Genomic DNA, 19,808 nt, shown 5'->3' with positions numbered 1-19,808 from the left:
CTGCTTTAAATTAAGATGTATATCCACGCTATTGGGATTATCAGTAGCTAACTGCTTTTACAGATGAGACAGGGTCTGTCAAAGCTTAGTAGTGACAACTCTTCAGATTCAGACCCCAAATCTGGACACAGATGAGGAACATATACATTTAAGAACACTGGTGTGCTCTGACCATAAGTAGGCTTGAAAGGATTCGATTTTTGTCAGTGAAGGTCAATTTCACCGTACACATACAAACCAACAAAAAAAATTTCATTAATGATAACTGAAATTGCCAGATAGGCACATTAAGAAAAATGCTCCTTGAGAAGTTATTAGAGTTTGATTTAAGGATATTTACTTTACATATTTTGACATGATGTTGACAATTTGAGTTTTAACGGTTATAAGGCTTTAACTTTTTGAATCTCAGCGTCTACTGTCAATACATAAGTGTCTGACACCCACACTTATTTCCCACCACTGTAAAAATATACATTGATAAAAACTGAAAAAAAGCTTAAAATCCATGTCACCCAACTGTGAAAATTTAAACCCCAATGTTGATCTTATCCATCAAAATTATTTAAAAAAAAAAATCGAATTTTGCTAACCCTATCCATAATTAAAGACATGAAAAAAAACCCCTCAAAAAAAAAGATTGTTTTTGTTGTTTTAAGTCAAATGAAATCAGCTTATTTTTGTTGTTTACAGGCACTAACGTTTGCAATGTAAACATTGGTCATGTACATTGGTCAAACTGGACAGTCTCTACGTAAAAGAATAAATGGACACAAATCAGATGTCAAGAATTATAACATTCATAAACCAGTCGGAGAACACTTCAATCTCTCTGGTCACGCAATCACAGACATGAAGGTCGCTATCTTAAAACAAAAAAACTTCAAATCCAGACTCCAGCGAGAAACTGCTGAATTGGAATTCATTTGCAAATTGGATACTATTAATTTAGGCTTAAATAGAGACTGGGAGTGGCTAAGTCATTATGCAAGGTAGCCTGTTTCCTCTTGTTTTTTCCTACCCCCCCCCCCCCCCAGATGTTCTGGTTTAACTTGGATTTAAACCTGGAGAGTGGTCAGTTTAGATGAGCTATTACCAGCAGGAGAGTGAGTTTGTGTGTGTATGGGGGTGGGGGGGATGTGAGAAAACCTTGATCTATGCAGGAAATAGCCCGACTTGCTTATGTAAAGAGTTGTCACTTTGGATGGGCTAGCACCAGCAGGAGAGTGAATTTGTGTGGGGGGGTGGAGGGTGAGAAAACCTGGATTTGTGCTGGAAATGGCCCACCTGTTGATCACTTTAGATAAGCTATTACCAGCAGGACAGTGGGGTGGGAGGAGGTATTGTTTCATGATTTCTGTGTGTATATAAAGTCTGCTGCAGTTTCCACGGTAAACATCTGATGAAGTGAGCTGTGGCTCACGAAAGCTCATGCTCAAATAAATTGGTTAGTCTCTAAGGTGCCACAAGTACTCCTTTTCTTAATGTAAACACTGCAGCCTTGCACAACTGAAGAAGAATTAGAAGGCAAAACTCACTGATTTAGTTTCATTGGCAAAGCAGAATGAAATCCCGAGTGTAAAACACGTTAGGTGCAAAAAGAGTAAATTTGATTAAATTCTTTCAGTCTTAAGAACCAAGATATTAGGAATGCACAAGCGTTTTTTTTTTTTTTTTTTTAAATAGACATGCTTTTAATATGACCTAGGAAACACTTATTTTAAAACTTTTTTTCCTATGAAGTAATGAAGACTTGTTATAAAGTACAAAAATGCACAGTTCAGGTCCTGCTAACAACCTTAACTCTGAACCCGTAATCTCATCCATCCTGAAACTACAAATTAACACCCCTTTAAAACTTGGGTGAATCGGAGCCCTTTAAATAGGGTTCTGTATGTTTAATGTCCCCATCCCACCTGCAGAGGTAGCTTTGCAGAATCTTTCTGAGTACGTGTAGACAGTTTTGACTGAAGGAACCATTCAGCACTGCCCTTTCTGCACGTTGTGTATTAATTTATAGTGGCGTACAGGAAATGCAAAATATTACTGTTTTGATTTGGTAGCATTTCACATCCTCTTTACACCAATGTAAATGGCTAGACAAGGTGCAGGACAATGGTGAATCAGGCCCAGAGAGGGCAGCTGGGTACTAGGTCAGAGAACTTCCAGAGAGCCTCTCTTCTGGAAATTGTCCACATTTTGTGACTGTGTCTAGTAAACAGAACAGCTTTTTCTTCAACTGCCTCACTCAGTTTCTCCTCTTCAGCAGAGGTCCACTGACCACTGAAAAATGACCCAAGGAGCCACCATACTGAAAACAAAGAAAACCCGATCTGCATTTGCAACATGAAACAACCTCTCAACCCCGTGTTGAAAATGCATATCTCCCACACGCTGCACACAGGCTGCTGAGCAATAAACAGCTGCTGGTACAAATGACAGTGAACCCCCCTGGCACGAACACGTCATCTGTCATCCTCAATACTCAATCCAGAAACAGCCCTCTCCCCCATCAACTCCTTTGATATAAACAAGGCAGCACAATCTACATCATACCTCTCATATATGCAGGGGTTGTAATACCCCACATTGTCACCCCAATACACTTGAAAAAATAAGAGATTATGATACATGCTCACCTTGCTTCTGAAAGTACACGCAAGCCACACAACATAACACTGCACACATCATGTTACCCTATCAGATACCAATGTAAACAAGGAAATCATAAATTCCAACAGGAGGTGGGCATACTGGGTCAGAATTCAGATTTGCCAAAGAACCTTTGCCACACATTTCCACACAGACATGTGAACATCCCAGCTCCCCCGCACCTCCACCAATCCCACTGTAACATTAACTTAGTATTTCTTAGCATTCAAATGTTTCATTTTGTAACTACACATTTCTAATATTTTTTCCTGTACAAGTCTTTAAACCATACTGTCTCTATAACAAAGTTCAATTGGTATTATTTGTTATTCTAGGACAATCTAATGCTGAAAAATATGAAATAGTGACGCAGAACTTCTAGCCAGATGTAAATGGCTTTTACAGGGTTCCAAAACAAGAAAACAATAAAAATTCTGTCAAAGATAAGCAAATATTCACAATATTCAAGGAAAGATTTCATCTAAATATAGCTTCTAAACGTTTCCGTAACAAGTAAACTGTAAAAAACAAAAAAAACACAACACCCTAGACCCTGAACAGATCTTTACATCAGGTATTGTAAACGGTTAGTTACTCAGAAATTTTCTTCCATAAAGATTTAAATAGTGTCCAGTTCAGGTCCTTTTCTCATCCCTGGAAGAATTACAATCCAATTGCCCACAACTTCAGAGTGTAAGTAATAACGGATTTGTACTCTGCAGAAAGGAACAGCTGTTGCAAAAAAAAAAAAAAAAAAAACCACCTGGTCTAACAGCTTGCAAAGGCTAATTTGCTCTAGTGTTACTCTGTATTCTAGCAAACTGGCTCCAAACTTACTCACTTTTGAGTTCAGCACTCTGTTTTTACATTTCATGTAAATGTAACTCCTGTTCCTTTTGTGCGCAAGCATGGGTATGCTCGAGGTTCTGTTGCAAGCTTCTGAAACTTTGTTCCTGACACCAGGCAGTGATGTGCCTGGAGGAAAAGCTATGCCCCCCTGCAGCATCCTCGTCCACATTCCTAGATCACCACCAGAGACACACACAGTAGAACATCGGCTAAGGGCCACCTCCAAAAGGCAAGTCCCTGTTTTACATGACCATGTAAATTATCTCCAAGGTTCCTGGTACAATTTTCTCTTATCTTTAAATTCCTCCACTACCAGGAAACCGATTTTTGCTGGTTTGAGGGGAGGTTGCTTAAAACAGGTTTCCCATTCCGGACAGCTTCAGCTCCTTTTGCCTGCCCTGTAAAGTGGATGTACAGCATATGCACATATTCGGCAGTTGCCTTGGTTCCTACTGCCATTAGCCCCATGATACCTGCAGGCATAGCCTCAAAGAGATGCAGAAAAGTCCCTTTATTAAGCCTTTGTATTCAGTGTCAGTGACCACTGGAGGTGACCATTTGCTTCTGACAGAGGGAACAAAAGACAGAGATGGCACAGACAATCAAAAGCCAGATTTTGGTCATTATTTCTGCAGGATCAGGAGGAATTATTCACCTGCCAATCCCATCGAGCCTGGTAGGCTACAATCAGCATTTAGGGGGAAGGGAGAGCAACCTGGTTTTTGTTGTTTTTTCCATCCTGCACCGTGCCTTCAGTTTGATGCATCTGGAGGGGCTATCAGCTCCTGGGCTGAGGACATGCACTGTCCCTTGGCGGGACCGCATTTGGGGGGCTGGAGAAGGAGACATGCGATCAGCCCCTAATCTGGGGCAATGCCCAGTGCCTTCATTTCATTTCACTGGGGGGGACTGGCGAAAGGGGTTGCTTGATCAGCCCGTGAGCTGCGATGTTGCCAGGTGCCTTCCCGACACTGCACCGGGCCCGGGGGCTGGGGGGGGGGGGGCGTGCGCCCCAGAAGCGGTCCCTGCCCCGCTGCGCCTCTGAACAGCGAGCACCAGCCAGAGAACATGGGGGGAAGCGGGTACTTACAAAGCGATTAATGCTCCAGCGCAACATTGCGAGGCGGAGGCGGCTCAGGGAGTCAGGCAGCCGGATAGTACAAGCCCCGGCAGGAAACCACTGCGGCGGGCGGAGCAGCGCCAGGGCCGGCCACAAGCTTCCCACCTCCCCGCGCCCCACCACGGTCACCGGCGCGCAGCTCCCAGCCGCATTGCCGCCCCACGCCGGGGGCTCTCCTTCGCCTGCCGGGGCGCCGCCGCTAGGCTCCCCCCGGGCGCCGCCGCCGGGAGGCGGGCACCATGGCCAGGCTGCGCCGGGCGCCGCGCTTGGGCTCCCTCCCCGCCCCCCGGCTCGGCTCCAGGGCACGGAGACGGCCCCGGGGACTGAGCGGCTTCTCCCTCCCGCCAGCAGCGGCGGCGGCGGCACCGGACGCCACCCCGGGGCCCCGCTGCCTGAGCTGGGGAGGGGCCCGTGCGCTAGGGCGCAGCGCTCCCAACCTCTCCAAGGCTCCGGGCGCGCAAGCCGCTTCCTGCGGGGAACGCGCTTCCGAGCCCCCCCTCGCTTCGCCCCTGCGCCCAGCCACCCCTCCCCGCTTACTTCCACTTTCTCTTGCTAAGTGAGCGCGCCTCCCCCTATAGCTTTTGTCTGGCTGCTTCTCGGGAGGGGCGGGACCTTCCCTCGAGCAGCCTGGGATGTGTAGTCTCCCCACCAGGCCGAGAGTCGCCGCCACGGCTCCAGCTAAGCCCTGGGGCGGGGTTGAAATATGGTTTCTAAACGTGCTCGCCGGGAGAGCTCATGCCGCGGGAGAACACACCGCAGCTGCCGCAGGGCAAGGGCAGCCGCCAGATCGCCTGAGCTTTAGATTATTTTAAAAGTAAATACAAATAAACCAACATCATCCTTTATTTCCCCCTATTGTGACCCTCTGTGTTGGCAACCTCACTCCGGTCAGCATGGACACGTGGTTCCTGGACTGCTTTGCACGTCTAGAGCCACCACCGGCTGGCTTTACTCGCACAAGGGATGTCCCTGAAGGGCCTGCACTCCTGGGTACAAATTATTCATTTATTGAGCACTGCTGGACTGACTGCCAAACCCTTGTGTCGACTATTTGATATTAAGAGGCACAGCAATATCCAAAAAAGTGGAAAGATTACGGGAAATAGCAAAATACTACCAGAAGTAAACTGTTCTGTGTTCTTCATATACCTAAGTACAGTAGAACCTCAGAGTCAGATTTACAAACTGACTGGTCAACCACACACCTCATTTGGAACCAGAAGTACACAAGTGGGCAGCAGCACGCGCGCACACAAACACACACACAACAAACACAGGACAGTGCTGTGTTAAAGGTAAACTTGCTAAAAAAAGGGAAAGCAGAATTTTTCTTCTTCATAGTAAAGTTTCAAAGCTGTATTAATTCAGTGTTCAGTTGTACACTTTTGAAAGAACCGCCAGAATGTTTTCTCCAGAGTTTACAACCAGCCTCCATTTAGGCTGAGCAGACAGCAAATGTGAAAAATCGGGACAGGGGGTGGGGGGGTAATAGGAGCCTATATCAGAAAAAGACCCAAAAATCAGGACTGTCCCTATAAAATCAGGACATCTGGTCACCTTATCTCCATTCCTGAGGTGTTTGTAACGCTGAGGCTTTACTGTGCTATCAGTATGGCCTAGTGGTTAGAGCACAGTCTTAAGCACAGTCAGGGTAGCTTGGTTTCTAAATGCTGGCTCTGGCCTGCTGGGTGAATTTGAGCAGGTCACTTTTCCTCTCTGTGCCTCAATCAAAGGGAGATAAGGATAGGGGCCTGCTTTGAGATCTACCGCTGAAAAGTGCTATATAATGATAGTATTGTTATGTGAGTAAAGGATGGCAGGATCAAGCCCTCTAGTTATTTGTTATGCCCTTATTGGTAAAAATATAATCTATAATAATCATAGAATCATAGAATATCAGGGTTGGAAGGGACCCCTGAAGGTCATCTAGTCCAACCCCCTGCTCGAAGCAGGACCAATTCCCAGTTAAATCATCCCAGCCAGGGCTTTGTCAAGCCTGACCTTAAAAACCTCTAAGGAAGGAGATTCTACCACCTCCCTAGGTAACGCATTCCAGTGTTTCACCACCCTCTTAGTGAAAAAGTTTTTCCTAATATCCAACCTAAACCTCCCTCACTGCAACTTGAGACCATTACTCTTTGTTCTGTCCTCTGTTACCATTGAGAACAGTCTAGAGCCATCCTCTTCGGAACCCCCTTTCAGGTAGTTGAAAGCAGCTATCAAATCCCCCCTCATTCTTCTCTTCTGCAGGCTAAACAATCCCAGCTCCCTCAGCCTCTCCTCATAAGTCATGTGTTCTAGACCCCTAATCATTTTTGTTGCCCTTCGCTGGACTCTCTCCAATTTATCCACATCCTTCTTGTAGTGTGGGGCCCAAAACTGGACACAGTACTCCAGATGAGGCCTCACCAATGTCGAATAGAGAGGAACGATCACGTCCCTCGATCTGCTCGCTATGCCCCTACTTATACATCCCAAAATGCCATTGGCCTTCTTGGCAACAAGGGCACACTGCTGACTCATATCCAGCTTCTCGTCCACTGTAATATTATGTACAAATGCAGAGTGTAGGGCCCAGTGGGAAAATGGTATGGGCTCATGTAATTAAAGACTGTATCATAATGGATATACAAGGAAGCCAAAGCAAGGTTGCCCAGGCAAACATAGTTCTAGCATTTCCTAAATTCTGAGTACTTGAGTTTGCAACTGTAACTTTTTTTAAGATAGTTTTTGGGGTGTAATATCCTGTCTTTTAAAAAACAAACAAACATAATTTCCATCATGTGGAACTATAGCAACTCCCCACCTGGGTGATCAGTGGACTTGGGATCTTTAGAGCCACAGCACATTCCTCTACTATATGACCTAACAGTCTAACTGGTAGCAGTAGAAGGCTGTTATCTTTCATGTAGGTCAGCCACCACACTGAACCCAGCTGGTTGCTAGATTGCAAAGGAATGTTCAGAGTCAATAATCCTGAGTTCAGTTCCACATTCTGGAAAGGAGTGTGTTTATCACCCCTTCTGTCCTTGTTTCTGTCATTCTGCTCCTATTGCCTGTCCCCTCCCAGCTGCTGTCCCACCTCCTCCAGCTTTTACCCATCTCTCCCATCCCCAGCCTGTGTCTCTGCCATCTACTCCATCCCTGCCTTGACTCCCACCTCATCCTTTCCCTTATTAATCTATCACCAAACCCTCACTGCTGCCACCCGATCCCCAGTTCCCACCCATTTCTGTTCTCCATTTCTTATCCTCCCCCTTCCATTGCCCCTGCCTATCCCAACTCCTAATCTCCGCACCTCTTCTCCCCGCTTTGTACTTGAGTCAGGGCCCCACCTCCTTTTCCTACTCGTTGCCTTGACAACAAGAATGCCAATATCGGGAGCCCAAGAGGGAGTCTCCCTGCTCTCAGTTCCAGCACTTTGTACCACAATGGCCCTTGAAGTCAGGAGGAGCAATTGCAGGCAAGGTCATGTTCAGCCCCGGGATATCACACACATAGTCTGGTCATTCCATATGAGCTGGGCGGAGCTGGAGCATGCTCAGTGCAGACAGAGACTTTAGAGATTTTAGCTGCCAAACACTGAGAAGACTTTAGTGAGCAGGTGCAAAGTAAGATTTTTCAGAGGCATATAACCTGGCCAAATGTGGATGGCTTTTCATGGAGATGGCAAAGGGCACATTCCCGACACCAGGCTGACTGCCCCTGCAAAATGTCATGTCCATGGTTCCAAAGTATGGAGATGCTCAAGCTTCGCATCAAAACAATTGCAAGTTTTTTTTTTTTTTAAGGGCAGAACAATCTATTTTTCCCTGAGTTCGTTCTCAGAAATGGCTTGACCATTTTAGCTTGAACTTCCCCCAAAAAATTCAGCCTTAGGCAGACACCCAGTGAGGAAAATTTAAGTCTGAACAGTTTAAGTTTGGCAAAGTTAGAAGCAGCTGAAAACAGGGTCTTCTAACAGAAAGTGTCGGGCAACCTTAACTATAGGTGTTGCTACACATGCTGCCTATAATCACAAGTAAAACCCATAAAAATAGGTATTTTTGACAGTTGTTACAACGAATGCAAAGCAAAAGCCTCAGAAAGCTCCAGGATATTTAGTTTCACTCAAGTTTTGGCTTGTATTCCAAGAAACTCTTAAGTCTAGAACTTAATATTTTTAAGTGTATAGCATTTTTAAACAATTTTGTTTAAAGGGCTTTATCCTTTTTAATTTTGCCATAATGGCAGGGTGATTTGAGAGGGTGGATTAATAATTTTTCATCATATCTTTTCTCACTGTTGTTTCTAGAACAATATCATTTCCTTTTTCATTCTGATAGATTACTTTTCCATTTGATTACTATTCCATTTATGTCAATAAAAGTCTCTAAGGCTGTATTTTGTGTGAGTCATGCATCTCGGGGGTCCTTGCAAGACTCTTTGTAGCCTGATTCTGGAACAAGAACCTTATCTTCTGATCCGATCAATTGGCTAACCTATAACCTTTATTATATAAACAGTAATATTAACCCCCTACAAATCAGGGAACACCTAAAGGACAAGCAACCTAAAAAAGGCACAGAAAAAAATCCCTCAGGTTTATTGTGAGGGAACAGGCCCGCTGTCAGCAATTCTGGGACCTAGGGCAGAACAAGCAGTGGGCCCCCATGCACAAACAAACTGCGCCCGCGCAGACATGGTCTGCCTGACATTTGGGCAGTGGTGCGCCTATGCTGGCTGGTGCCCAGGGAGCTGCCGGCCACGCTGCTGGGCACGCTTTTCCGGCACGGCCACAGCTTCCACTTGGCAGCCCAATAGGGTTGCCAACTGTCTAACTGCAAAAACCCAAAGGTGCTGGGTGCAGGATCTGAGAGGGAGCTTGTGTGAGGGAGGAGGTGCGGGCCCTGCGAGGGAGTTTGGGTGTGGGAGGGGGTACAGGATGCAAGCTCTGGGAAGGAGTTTGGGTGCAGGCTCTAGGCTGGGGCAGGGGTTTGGGGTGCAGAAGGGGGTCAGGAGGTCAGCGCTTACGTCAGGTGGCTCCTGAAAGTGACCGGCTCACCCTTCTGGCAGCAGCTCCTAGTCGGGAGGTCCAGGGGGTCTCAGTGCGCCGCTGCCCGCAGGCAACACCCCCGCAGCTGCCATTGGCCGCAGTTCCTGGCCAATGGAAGCTGCAGAGTCGGAGTTGGTGCTCAGGACAGGGGCAGCGCGCAGACACCCCCTCCCCAGGGGCCGCAGGGATGTGCCGGCCGCTTCCGGGAGTGGCACAGAGCGAGCACAGACAGGAAGCTTGCTTAAGTTGGGGGGCCCTTTTAAATCACTTGCCCCCCCCCTCCCCTGTCAGCAGGCCTGTGAGGGAAAATTGCAATGGTAGAAAGTTCCTTGAGAATGGGCTCACCAGAAATCAGAATGTGGGATTGGGCATATCAGGGACTAGGGTAAAAGTGAAGGTGGTACTGGGGTTGTTGTAGGGAAAACCTCATCAATATAGACAATCTGGGAGCTCAGACTCCATTCCTGTGAGCTATATATGGATTAGACAGCATGAATAATATGGTGTCCTCCCTCATCTCCGAACATTGCTCCTGAACCTCCCATCACTAGAGTAGGTAGGTTTGTATTTTGGTCAGAGACAGTATATAATCATATGCTTCGAGTATTAAATTTATTCAGATCTTTCCTCATACAGAATAATACACAGGCCAGAATCTCTTCTAATAACGCTGCTTTTACATGATTCTGGCCCATGTACTTCAGCATGTACATTGACTTCAATGGCACTTAAATATGTGCGCTTAAAGGTAAGTACATGATGAAGTGCTTTGCAGAATCAGGGTTTAACTCTCCCTCTCATCCAGCCTCTGTTGACCCAGGTCACCAGCTTAGATTTATATGTCCCCTGACGCCCATGTACAATCTCACTTTCACTCAAACCATCTGCTTAGGTTTTATTGCTTCTAGCAATCAGGCACGTTAAAAAAAAATTAAAAAATCTCATATTGCCACTGCCGTACAATCAGCCCTAAAGCACCATGTGGAATGAATTTTGATGTTTAAAATTAAAGTCTTCGGAACTTCTATATGGTTTTCATATTACCTCAGAAATTTGAAAAATATGCTAAGGGAGCATCCTTCAGTCACAGCTACAATTCACACAAGCATCTATGTCTGCTGCATAAAGTGGTTGTCAGCAAGGCGACAGGTCAGTTTTGCCTGGCCATTTTCACAGTCCCGCAGGCTCTAGAGTGGTCGTTTGTCTTGGTTTATTGTGTCTCTCAGTCTTGTCTTGTCCATTGGAGAGGCAGACTGAGGTCTTATTTCCTTCATTCCTTACTGCAAGAGTGAAATGGAAGCAAAGATTGACTGAAGGAGATGCATTCACTTTCCAAAAAGGGTTCTCCTTTTCCGTAAAGCTTTGGAATTTGACAGGACTCATCTTTGTCTCTCTGTCTAACATTAGGCCCAGAAGGAACTAGTATGCGAGACTGGAAATTACAACAGCAGGGAGTTTTTGTGGCTTGCTGGGGAGAGGCTGTTTTGTCATTCTTTGGCATAAGGGCTAAGTTGTTCACAAGCCGCTTTCCCCTTCACTTCCGTTTGCCCTGGGTGTCAGTAATCTTAGGCCAGTGGCAGTGCTGACATTGAGCCCTTTGACTCCTTATGTCTGTCTCTCTTTCACACTGGCAGTCAACAGTGAAAACTGCCTAGCACTGGGAAGGAGGATTCTGACTACTTCTCAAGGCTTGAGCCCGGCAACTAAGGACCTGCAAATAATCCTGTCAGCTTCTGCTAGATGTGTTGCAAGAGGCAAATTCAGCTTTTTTCATCCTCCTGCTAGGGGAAGACATGGTTAGTGTGGGAGATGTGTTCTCTGATTTTCTGAAATATTACAGTTGTTGTGTGACTTCCTCTAGCATCAGCTTTCTCCATAGGCAGAAATAAATACTTGCATGCCTTTGTCGTCATGAAACGACCCTCTGCTTATCTTACACAAGTCAACACCAAAAACAATATTTGAATCAGGTGAGATATAGCCTCATAAAAATATCTTTAACAACTCCTCTGTCTCCATTGCTGGATTGCCATTGTTAATTGGCATAAGGAGAGCCTCTACTAGAAGAAGTTATGTCCTTCGTAATAGTGGCTGGGCAAAAAATTGCGGCAGCAGAATCAGACTTTGTCTCTCCCTCTTCACATGTTCAGGCATCAGTGCTTTCAGATGCTGGAGAAGAACTCCTTGAGCACACAAGATAGTCCTCGTGACATTACAAATGTGTTTTTGACTTTGGCAGAGTGGAAATGCAAGTTTCAAGTGCTCTGGCTGTGGAATCGGCACTGCTGTTAGACCAAGACCTGTTTTTATAGCCCAACCTGACAGCGTTACTAGAGGCTGGTAATGTCAAATCACTCGCTAAGCTTTGATTTGCTGATCTTTCACACTGGGAAGGTTCTAATGGCATAACCCTGGAAGGAGCTTTATGTTCTGGTGATAGGACAATACAGATCTCATTGCAAAGTCAGTGAGTCTGGAGGGCAAAAGCCTGAGCTTCTTTCTTCAAAATCCTAAAAATGTACAGATCACTTTTATTTAACTTTTTAAAGCAAGAATAATACTGTATTGATCTAAAAAAACAACAGTCAGCTTTGCTACACTTAAACAGGAATTGTCCAGAACTTTTACCCAATAAGCAAAAAGGAATAAATCTGAATCTTGCACTATGATAAAATGACATGAAAATAGAGGAAATCTTAAGAATTCCCATGTTACATACAGAGATCTTTACCAGGAGGGACCTCATCTGGGCATTCTCATGCAGCCTAAAACAGCAATGCATGGGCAGGTAAAGTGCCTTACAGATCCAGTGAGTGAGGCAGGCCAGGGCAGGATATTAGCAGCATGCTAGGTCAGGTTGCGTGCATTTTGCACTCTGGGGTGCACCTTCTTGCATGTGCTGCATTCTCACGGCAAGCATTGCTAGGCCATGCATGCTCTGGATGGCAACATAGATATTTTCTGGATTTTGTCCCACCCTCATTTCTTTTAGATATAGTCTCATCCAGTGAGCTAGGTGTACCATAGTAGAAATCCCTCTGGCTACCACATTCTGCATAGTACACTGGATCTTCCTATTTTGCTTCCTTTTTTCTGCCTTGTACATCTGCACAGGCATGGCCAGGACTTATGGTTTGGCGTTTCAATAAGAAACTACAACGTGTTAATCTCTGAGTAGATGAACCAAGCGAAAACCTTGCATGAAAAAGCAGCATTTTTAGCCTGGCAGCCTTTAGTCAGATCTATTGCCTTTATACGGGCAGAAATCTCTCTCCTTACGAGAATATCTCTGTTCTGTTACATATTTAAAATAAAGGTGGCACCCATTGGAATCCTTCATACATTTTTAAAGCACTCTGTGTGGGATTACATTGTTACTTATCTTCCAGAATGGAAATACAATAGCAACAACACAAAGATGGACAGCAGATCAAGACAATTATTTTTAAATGCAATTGTTAACGAATGTAGTGAAGATGCTCTCGATCCCAGGTGGGGGCCTCTTCAATTTAGATTTAGACAATTCCCCCCTGAAGTAATCACAAAACACTAAACTTCAGGGCCACACATTGTTGTAATGTTCTGTTCTCAGCATTTTGTTGGCCGATTAATAAACTCCATGTTCATACCACCATGCAAGTTAGTTGCTGGGGATCTGATCCAAAGACAACTGAAATCAGCTGGAATCTTTCCATTCACTTCAGTGGGCTCTGAATCTGCCCCTGAATGCTTAAGTAGAATAGTACCCATATTTAGGATTGATCTGTTACTCGTAGGCTGGTGAGGTAAGTGAATTTTAACATTTACTTTTCTTCCTTGGTCACAAGCTTATGCTGAAGAAAACAGCAACACGTCAGGATTATCGAGACAACCACCAACAGAGCACTCATGGCAGCAATGATTAGGTCTCGCGTCATGAATCCAGTATCCCCTTCTGCTTGGTCTTCTGAGAAGCCTTCTAAAAAATAGAGTGTTAAATCGCTACCAGAGTTTTTCTTTAAAAATGCATCATGTCGCAGATTAAAAAAGGGGTTGAATCATTGGAGTGGCAGGGCTGGATTATGAAAACACAAAAAATGTATGATAGAATCCCCTTTATTGGTACCCTGGTAAGCAGCTCTCTTGCTGAACTGGGATGAAGGCCAATGTACAATGCATTCTACTGTAATAACTAAGCCAACTGCTCCGGAACTCATTGTTCTTGAGCTGCAGAAAGCCATTCAGGACTTTAGGAGTAGCTAATTGCCACATTAGTCACTCTCCTGAATCCTAAGCAGTGAAAGCAGAGCGCCAACCAAAGGAGTGCACCCCCAATATACCACATGAAGAAAGAGGAGAGAGTGCCGAGCAAACTGACTCAGGAGTGTGGAAAATGCTGGAATCAGTTTCCTAAATTCTCTTTCCCCCACTGGTATATAGAATCCGAATCCTCCTAGAGTAAGAATATCCTTCCCTTCCATTCCAGCCCTTAGAAGGGAACCGTCATCCATCCCAAAAGTAAGGGATGTGAGGGGGAGAAGGAATGAGCCAGTTCTGAGGTTTCAGAGTAACAGCCGTGTTAGTCTGTATTCGCAAAAAGAAAAGGAGGACTTGTGGCACCTTAGAGACTAACCAATTTATTTGAGCATGAGCTTTCGTGAGCTACAGCTCACTTCGGTAACACAGCATTCCCTAGTTATGCAGTGTCACAACACTGCAACAGCAGGAGGTCACTGTGACAATTCTTTTGTGGTTCTTCTGGACTCAGATAATGACATGGTTCTGCAGCTGTTAGAGGTCTCACTCCTCCAAACAGCAGCTTGATGACACTCTCAGTCCATTTAAATGGTAACACTACTGTTGTCTGCAAGCCCTTTAAGTTAACCACCTAAAGAGGTGTGAGTTGGTGTTAGCAGAACTTCATACTGTGTATTGTGTACTTCCATGCACTATTATGGATGCTAAACATGGGAAACAGCATCCAAAAAACCATCTACCTTTGCAGGAATCCACCTTCAGGTCTCAGAAGGCCAAGGAATATCTGCCGAGTTGGCTCAATTTCTCACTGGTTCTGGAGCTTCCCTGAGATTTGAGTGGTGAAGGGGTGATTATGTAATTCTGGGACATGCTGGACCTTGGGAAACTTGCAAATCTAGAGACGCCAGCAGCAAACCATCGCCCAGAGGAGAGCACAGCACACCCAATAGAATATAGCGGGCAAATTGCTACTTATTACTATTAGTGCAGTAGCTTTTCTGCTGCCTTCCCACCCACACGCCTGCTCCCACTGCTTGGGTTGTGGAGGAACAGATCCGGAAGGGGTACTAGTGACTTGTTCTCACCAGGCAGCTCTGTCCCTGGATTCAGTGAAAAGAGGGCAGGGAAGGTGAACAGGCCACTTTCAAACACCTGCAACTCTCCTGCGGAGCTCTCTCCTCAGTATTTTAGAGCATTACCGGATCGGAAATAGGGTGAAACATTCGTATTTTGTATGGACGTGTCAATATCAGCTGTAAATACTGTATTCTTATAATCATTTAAAACATCAGCCTGAGATTACAGGCTGTCAGGTTGAGCGCCATACCTTCAGAAGAAGCTGCTGGTTCCCTTTTATTAGTTGTGGAGCAATCACATATTAAAAAAGAGAACAGCAGAAAAATACTGGTGTAAACAGCCATGCTTACTTGCTCGTCCAAAGCATGCTATTCATACTGTTTCTATTTGCTGGCCAATACGCACTGTATTAGCATCACTGTATGAGTATTATGACATCACTGACATACATACATAACTGCTGACTACATAACTGAATCAGTCATGTAAAACTGAAGGTATAAGAAATCCTGTTATTTTAAACTATGCATTTAATAAATCATTTGTTATTTTTAACATTAGGTTAATCTAGCATCCACTTCTCTTTATCATAAAATATGGTGGTATATTGGTAAAGGTCTCATTTTAATATAATCTGTCTCATAATTGGTGGGCGATATAAAATATACTCCATGAACAGTACTTTTAGCTGTAATTTAACAGCCAAAATTGTGTTATTTTATGAATGGTTGGAATTGTTTTTGGCATCATGACTAAAGCAAAAAGAAAAGGAGGACTTGTGGCACCTTAGAGATGAACAAATTTATTTGAGCATAAGCTTTCGTGAGCTACAGCTCACTTCATCGGATGCACACCAGTACTTCTTTTTCTTTTGTGAATACAGACTAACATGGCTGCTACTCTGAAACATGACTAAAGCACAAGTTTTAGGTTCTGATACCAAGCTATCTGCTTTAAAATGGCTGTGATCGTCAGTAACAATTTTAAAGAAAATTATCTAAAGGAATCTAAGAAAGAGCCCTCTTTCATAGGAGTTAGGAATACACACAGAGTAACCACAAACCACTGTCTGAATTGTTTCTTAATGAAAGTAGATGTTAGCCATGGAGTTAAACAAAGGGCCTACTTGACTCAATGTGTTGAAGTGCAGAAAAACAATCTAATGCCATTTGACATATCTTTTAAAATGAGCAGAGTGCAATAAGCCTCCATCTATCTTATCCTAACCATATCCAGGGGAATTACCTTCTCCAAAGAAATAAAGAAAACATTCGCAAAAAGAAAAGGAGGACTTGTGGCACCTTAGAGACTAACCAATTTATTTGAGCATGAGCTTTCGTGAGCTACAGCTCACTACATCCGATGAAGTGAGCTGTAGCTCACGAAAGCTCATGCTCAAATAAATTGGTTAGTCTCTAAGGTGCCACAAGTCCTCCTTTTCTTTTTGCGAATACAGACTAACACGGCTGTTCCTCTAAAAGAAAACATTATATTTCAATTATAGACAGTCATTACAATCAAACCTTTATTAACTTTCTTACCTCACTAAAAGCTCACAAGAGTGCTCAGGATAGTAAAATGTCATCAAAGCATATCCCAAGAAAAACTGCCCCTTATGCAGAAAGACAAAGCTAGATGACCTGAACCTATGGCACGATGTTCAGTCATAGATTGGAACCATTATTCCTAATTATTAGGAGTTAAATCCAGAAGTACCTTCTCAAGCAGAACTCCCATGGGATTTCAGAGGGAGTTCTTAAGCATGAAACAAACTGCAGGATTTGACCTCAGATTTGCTATCTTTATTGGTTATGTCTATTTTTGCAAGTGAATGTTATTGGTAAAAGGTACTGGATAATTAACCCTGGAAACTAAAGTCCTCAGTTTAGTAACACATATGGCATAGGCAGTAGTAAGATAAGCTTCCACACAGGACCATGCCAGTGATCAAATTCTGCATTCCGATGTGCGTTTTTAACTCCCGCTAACATCAATGGGAACAGTGGGAAGAGATCCCAGGGCAGAATATCACCCAGCATGCCTCAGTTTTGACCTAGAGCGACCTCAACTAAGGTCAAGACAGAGTTTGTTCTTCACGTGAATTTAGTTATTGACCTTTGCTAAAACTGCTAACCAGCGTGTAAAAAGCAAGTGTTGCGGGACTGAGGAATCGGTCAACGCTACACTCAGCTGATGCGGCAACTCATGGTGTCGGACGCCATCAGATGGTCGAGGGACATCTACATAGAACACCTCACTGGACATCGGCAATACCAGGAGGGATGAGCTGGAGTGCCAATGAGAAGCGCAGTAAGGAAAGTAACTGAAATACTTCTCTGATGGATTGTAATGGAGAACCTACGCTAATTCTCAATTACTGAGGAACAATCTTCACTCACTGATATATTTTGCTTTCCACAACAAACTCTCTGTACTTTTCATGAGTGATGTACTCAAATACTTGGATGCTAGTATCTAAACTGTATTCTTAAATTTATTCACCCAAATTTGGGTTATTGCTGATTATGTACTATATGTACCATATGACTTTTAAAAACAAACTTTGTATTTGTGGCTAATCCAAGCACTATACCCAGATGTACAGACACTCTTTTCGCAACCTAAGTATTATATAATTTTAACATTAGCTCAGGGTAGTTTCTGGAATGTGGACAATTTTAGGTACTGGACTGACCCTATCCATTCATTTTATATAGGCCATTCAAGAGTCTTCATCTACCGCAACATTTTTTAAATGTTGATAGCGGTGTGGACTTTGAACTATAATTCTGGGTTTATATAGTAGCCTGTTCTACAAAGTATGTAAGTAACAAAGCATAAAAAAAGGGAACATTTTAATCATCAGAACTAGAGACAAATGGTAGCACAGACATTGGTTTGCAATGTTCTTTGCTTGTTCTGCCATCATGTGGCCAGTAGAAGAATACGTATATGATGAGATATTTGCCCTTTGAATGCAGCTATATCTTAGCTCCTGGAAGGAACATATTAGATTGGTATGTTGGGGCTTTTGATAGCCAGTGATTTTTGAAGATTTTTTTTCTGCTTTCATTAGAGTTGTGTGAAACTAGGTAACATTTTCTCAGAACTCAAAAAAAGGGAAACTTTTCAGCGTGTGTAGAAATATAACCTTAAAACCACAACAGACTATTTCTTGCCAGATCCTCAGCTGGTGCAAATAGTCATATCCCCATCCAAATTAAAATATGTTAATTTACTCCCACTCAGGTTCTGGCCTTCTGTATTTCAGCGCATGAAATGTAAAAGCTATGTTGATTTTTAATGTCCTGATGTTTTTAAATAAATCTCATAAATCTCTCATTGTTTGGATTACTAACCTGTAACTAACATGCACTGTAGGAATAGCCAGCTAGCTGCCAGCAGATTGCAAAATTCCACCTAATATTAGGTAAGAGGATGGGAGAGGGGAAAGGAGTAGGTTTTGCAAAGAGCGACTGCAGCTGGTAGACTTCCTAAGTAGCTTCTGTTGTCACTAGACACCTGAGGCTCTCGCTCTGGCTCCAGTTGAAATCCCACTGAAATACAGTCCTGTAATAATGGCTTCAAATAACATAAGTGGAAACATTTAAGCAATGTCTGACCTGTGAGATACTTTGTACAATGACTCTCACCATTAGGTCAACACAGGCTTTTTGCAAGGAAGAGGGTGAGGTGGAGAAAACCTAGGTAATTTACAAAAACAAAACAAAACATGAAAGACAAAACAGAAATTCTGCTTATAGGTTACAAAAGAGCTGGAGTACCTCTCCTGCCAATCTTGATACAAGGACCAGTGCTTTGATCATCGCAATAAGGGCTGCAGAGAACATAATATGTAGACTGCAGGCTGCACTCTGTCCAGGCTTCCCTCCTGACTGCGTCTGTCATCTCCCTTGCCCCCTCCTTACTCCATACCAGTTTCCCAGCTCCTCCCTGTAGCAGTGCAGATGCACCGCTGTGGCGCCTCCTGCTGGTTGTGCTGGGAATTAGCTCTTTTGGGCCACCAGGGCACCTTGCTTGCCATTACTTCCACTCTCTCCACCATCTGGACCTGCATCGCTCTCAGACTGCGGCGCCCTCTTCGGGACACAGCCCACCAGCTCTGTGCCCCAGCCCACCATCTCCCTCTTTTCAGGGTAAAGGCAGGCCTCAGTCCTTCCACTTGCCTCAGCGGTCAACTGCAGTCTCTGATCTAGCCCCTGGCTTCAGGGGAAAACTGCAGCCTGGATTTAGGCCACTCTCCTCATTAGCAAGCTTGGGTAAAGCGGGGAGGGGGAGACCCAGACCCACCCACTACTCTGGGTCCCACCTCAGGGACCCTATAACTGCCAACCACTTACTGCCCCTCCTCCTATGCCTGCTGCCTACTTCCCCTGGGCCACTTCCCCCATAGTCCTAGCACCTTCCCTGCCTTTGCTTCATGGCCTGTCTGGCCATCGTCAGCCAAGAGCTCCCCTATTGCTCCGCTACCCTGCCCAGCTCTGCAGCATCTCCAGTACTCCTCAGCAGACATTCCTTCCCCCTTGCCCTCCAGGGAGAGATTACCTTCGCTCTGCTGAGCAGCCCTTTATATATGGGCTGCTCCAGCAAGCCTTCTCTTGATTGGCTCTCCCAATGAGCCCTTTCCTGATTGGCTGGGTTCTGTGCAGTCTCTCCGAGGCTGCCTTAACCCTTCTCCTGCCCGTGTGGGGCAGCTGCCCCACCACACTCCCTTATATGCGGGGAGTAAAACCTTACTCTGCAAGTAGCCCCACTGATTTCAAGAAGGGGGCCTGCTTTTCCCTGTTTCACAGACGGCAGCCTAAACAATCAGGTCAG

General features: G+C 44.6%; 1 protein-coding gene across 6 annotated transcripts in view; it reads right to left on the bottom strand.

Moving 5' to 3' along the window:
- ATP11C (ATPase phospholipid transporting 11C (ATP11C blood group)) overlaps positions 1-5,152 on the bottom strand; it is a 118,471-nt gene extending 113,319 nt beyond the window's left edge. For 4 of the 6 annotated variants that reach the window (XM_048865364.2, XM_048865361.2, XM_048865362.2 and 1 more), the window contains exons 1-2: positions 4,592-5,134; positions 3,494-3,899 (exon numbers count right to left, since the gene is read on the bottom strand). In XM_048865364.2, coding sequence (XP_048721321.1) covers positions 3,494-3,670 — 177 coding nt within the window. In that variant the 5' untranslated portion in view covers positions 3,671-3,899; positions 4,592-5,134. Of the gene's footprint in view, positions 1-3,493; positions 3,900-4,591 lie in introns of all 6 variants that reach the window. The other 2 variants (XM_048865360.2, XM_048865365.2) reach the window with 2 other exon arrangements.
- Positions 5,153-19,808: the final 14,656 nt, after the last annotated feature.

This window comes from Caretta caretta, chromosome 9, assembly GCF_965140235.1.
Source record: "Caretta caretta isolate rCarCar2 chromosome 9, rCarCar1.hap1, whole genome shotgun sequence".
In the NCBI taxonomy this organism is placed as follows: domain Eukaryota; kingdom Metazoa; phylum Chordata; order Testudines; family Cheloniidae; genus Caretta; species Caretta caretta.
This window is presented reverse-complemented; position numbering and strand designations above follow the sequence as displayed.